Below are 3009 nucleotides of genomic sequence, written 5' to 3'. Positions count from 1 at the left end.
GGAAGCAAAGAAACTTCCTAACGTCATCAGGTAAGGCGATTGCACACCACACTCTTGTGTCAGCTCTTTTGGATGCCGTTTTACTACCTAAACAAGTTGCAGTGGTACATGTTCGTGCACACACAAACGGCTCGTCCCCTGAAGCACAGGGCAATGCACGAGCTGATGCAGCTGCAAAAAAAGCTGCTAGAGACCCGACTTACTTTTCAATACAAGCCACAGTCATTGAACCTCAGGACGTGACTGTTGATAAGATTCAACAGGCTAGAACAGCCAAGGATGTAAAAGCCTGGCGTAGTTCGGGGTGTACGTTTAATGGGAAGATGTGGAAAGGCCCTGATAACAAACCATGTCTACCTTCCTATTACTTTCCTTATTTTGCGAAAATGGCCCATGGTGTGGACCATTGTTCGAGGGGAGGAATGGTAGATGCAGTTAAACAACAGTGGTTTGTTAAAGGCTTCTCAAATTACTCACAAACTTTTTCAAAAAAGTGTTTAACCTGCCTGAAGGTAAATTCAGCAGGTGCAGTTCAAAAAACCCACACACATCCAGAACCTGATATGCCATTTGATCACTTACAAATGGATTTCATTGAATTGACACCATGTCAGAAAAAGAAGTATGTGCTTGTGATCGTTGACATGTTCTCCAAATGGGTGGAAGCGTACCCAACAACTCATCAGGACACACTAACGGTAGCAAAAATCCTGATGAGAGAGATTATTCCTAGATTTGGTATTCCTAGGAAAATATCCTCGGACAATGGACCCTCCTTTGTGGGAAAAATCCTGACACACATTAGTGATGTGATTGGCATGCCATTGCACAAACACTGCGCTTATCATCCACAGAGTGCAGGTTTGGTAGAGAGAACAAATGGCACAATTAAACAAAAATTGATTAAGGTCTGTCAGGAGACAGGGTTAAATTGGGTTGAAGCCCTTCCATTAGTCTGTATGAGTTTGAGACAGAGAGTGTCATCAAGAACAAAACTCTCGCCGTTTGAAATAATGTTCGGACGGCCACCAAACACGGGATGTGCTCCCAAAAGGGACACATTAGCCCTAGAAGACGATCACATGCAAAGATATTGTGCAACGCTGTGTTCTGTGTTGTCTGATGTGCACAGGAGGGTGAAGGAGTCTTTACCTAGTCCGGCAGTGACGGGACACACTGTACAACCAGGAGACTGGATCCTGACTAAGATCTACAAGAGGGCTAACTGGAAAGCTGATCGCTGGCAAGGACCATTCCAGGTGTTGTTGGTTACTCACACTGCAGTAAAGATTGCTGAGAGGGACACCTGGATCCACATCTCACATTGCAAAAAGGCTCCTACTCCAGAGTAACCTCACATTTCACCATGGCGAAGGAAACGGGCAACTGTTTCAAACTCTGTAAGGGACTTGCATTTGCAGTCGCTTTCATCATGATGGCTGCATCTACCTGGACAGCGGTATGGATCTGCACACAAGAAAAGCCAGAGATAAAAACTGGACTTAGAGATCCAAAGACTAACACATTTTGGCAATATGCCAACTTCACAGTGAGGGAGAACTCCACCTGGATGGGAAGAGATCGCGTTAAAGGAATTTGGTGATATTGAAATGCAACAAACAAATAATTCAATACGGTGAAACCTAAGGTGAAAATAGTATACAGAGTAAATGAAGTCATTGCAGAAAGTGATAAACATGTAATGATGGATGTACTTCTCTGTGTTCTGTATTCATGTGAATTTTTTTATTTTCCGTTTGTTTCTAATGTGTTTGTTTATGTAGTATTCGGTGGAGTACCTTAAGTGGTCGCATAGGCAGATGGACCGTGAGAGAGTTTTCCCTTCTAGTTGGTAAAAGAACGTATCTTTTGAAAGTTTTGACTGCCAGTTGGGTTTTTCGCTCTCACACTCCACCATTATGCTGATCTCATTTATTTACCTGATTATATTTTTTATATTTTTATTTTTTTATTTTTTATTTTTTATTATTTTTTCCTCAGAATGTAGAAGGTTTCGAGTGTCCAAGTGACATGGGGAGGAGTTGTCGTGGAAGGAAAAATTAAGTTGTTTGTCACTGAAACTCGAACCTTGAATAAGGGTTTTGTTTATACTGTTTAAGCTACTGAATATGTTAAATGAACACGATGTACTAGAACAGAATATTCCACTTCTGTTTGATAGCAAGTTAACAGTTTAACAACATCATTGCTCTTATCTATATGGGTTGAACCTCTATCTATAAAAAACATTACAAATAATGTTTTTTGGTCCTTCAGCCTGCATACGCTTTGCTGACTGTTTGGATCCTCTGCAGAGAATAAACTATCATCTTCTTACTAACTTCAGCTCTGACTCTAAGTGTCTTATTATAGTGTAATTTTGGAATTCTGTCACCACAACTGGAACTTAAAATACTTTACTGGACCTTAAAATACCATACTAGACTTTAACAGACCTTACTGGACCTTAACAGACCTTAGTGGACCTTAACAGACCTTAGTAGACCTTACAGGCATTAATGGTTCTGAAAAGACCTTACTAGACATTAACAGACCTTACAGGGCCTCAAAAGACCTTACTGGACCTTAATAGACCTTACTGGACCTTAACAGACTTTACTAGACCTTAACAGACGTAACTGAACCTTAAAAGACCTTAACAGACATTACTAGATCTTAACAGACATTTCTGGACTTAAACAGACCTTACTGGACCTTAACAGACCTTACTGGATCTTAAAAGACCTTAATAGACTTTAAAAGACTTTACTAAACCTTAACAGACCTTACTGGACCTTAACAGACATTACTGGACCTTAACAGACATTACTGGACCTTAACAAACTTTACTGGACCTTAAAAGACCTAATTGAACCTTAACAGACCTTAACAGACGTTACTGGACCTTAACAGACATTACTGGACCTTAACAGACATTGCTAGACCTTATCAGACCTTACTGGACCTTAACAGACCTAACTGGACCTTAACAGACCTAAAAAGACCTTA

At 40.5% G+C, this 3009-nt stretch overlaps 1 protein-coding gene across 1 annotated transcript; it reads left to right on the top strand.

The window, feature by feature from the left end:
• The first annotated feature begins 259 nt into the window (after positions 1–259).
• LOC134325307 (uncharacterized) lies at positions 260–2341 on the top strand. The gene has a single exon (XM_063007455.1). The coding sequence runs from the start codon at positions 324–326 to the stop codon at positions 1350–1352; it is 1029 nt and encodes a 342-aa protein (XP_062863525.1). The 5' UTR covers positions 260–323; the 3' UTR covers positions 1353–2341.
• The last annotated feature ends 668 nt before the right edge of the window (positions 2342–3009 follow it).

Source organism: Trichomycterus rosablanca, chromosome 13 (assembly GCF_030014385.1).
Source record: "Trichomycterus rosablanca isolate fTriRos1 chromosome 13, fTriRos1.hap1, whole genome shotgun sequence".
NCBI lineage: Eukaryota > Metazoa > Chordata > Actinopteri > Siluriformes > Trichomycteridae > Trichomycterus > Trichomycterus rosablanca.
This window is presented reverse-complemented; position numbering and strand designations above follow the sequence as displayed.

Coding starts and splice junctions, on each gene's coding strand:
- LOC134325307 (XM_063007455.1), top strand. CDS start 324: ATGTGGAAAGGCCCTGATAACAAACCATGTCTACCTTCCTATTACTTT.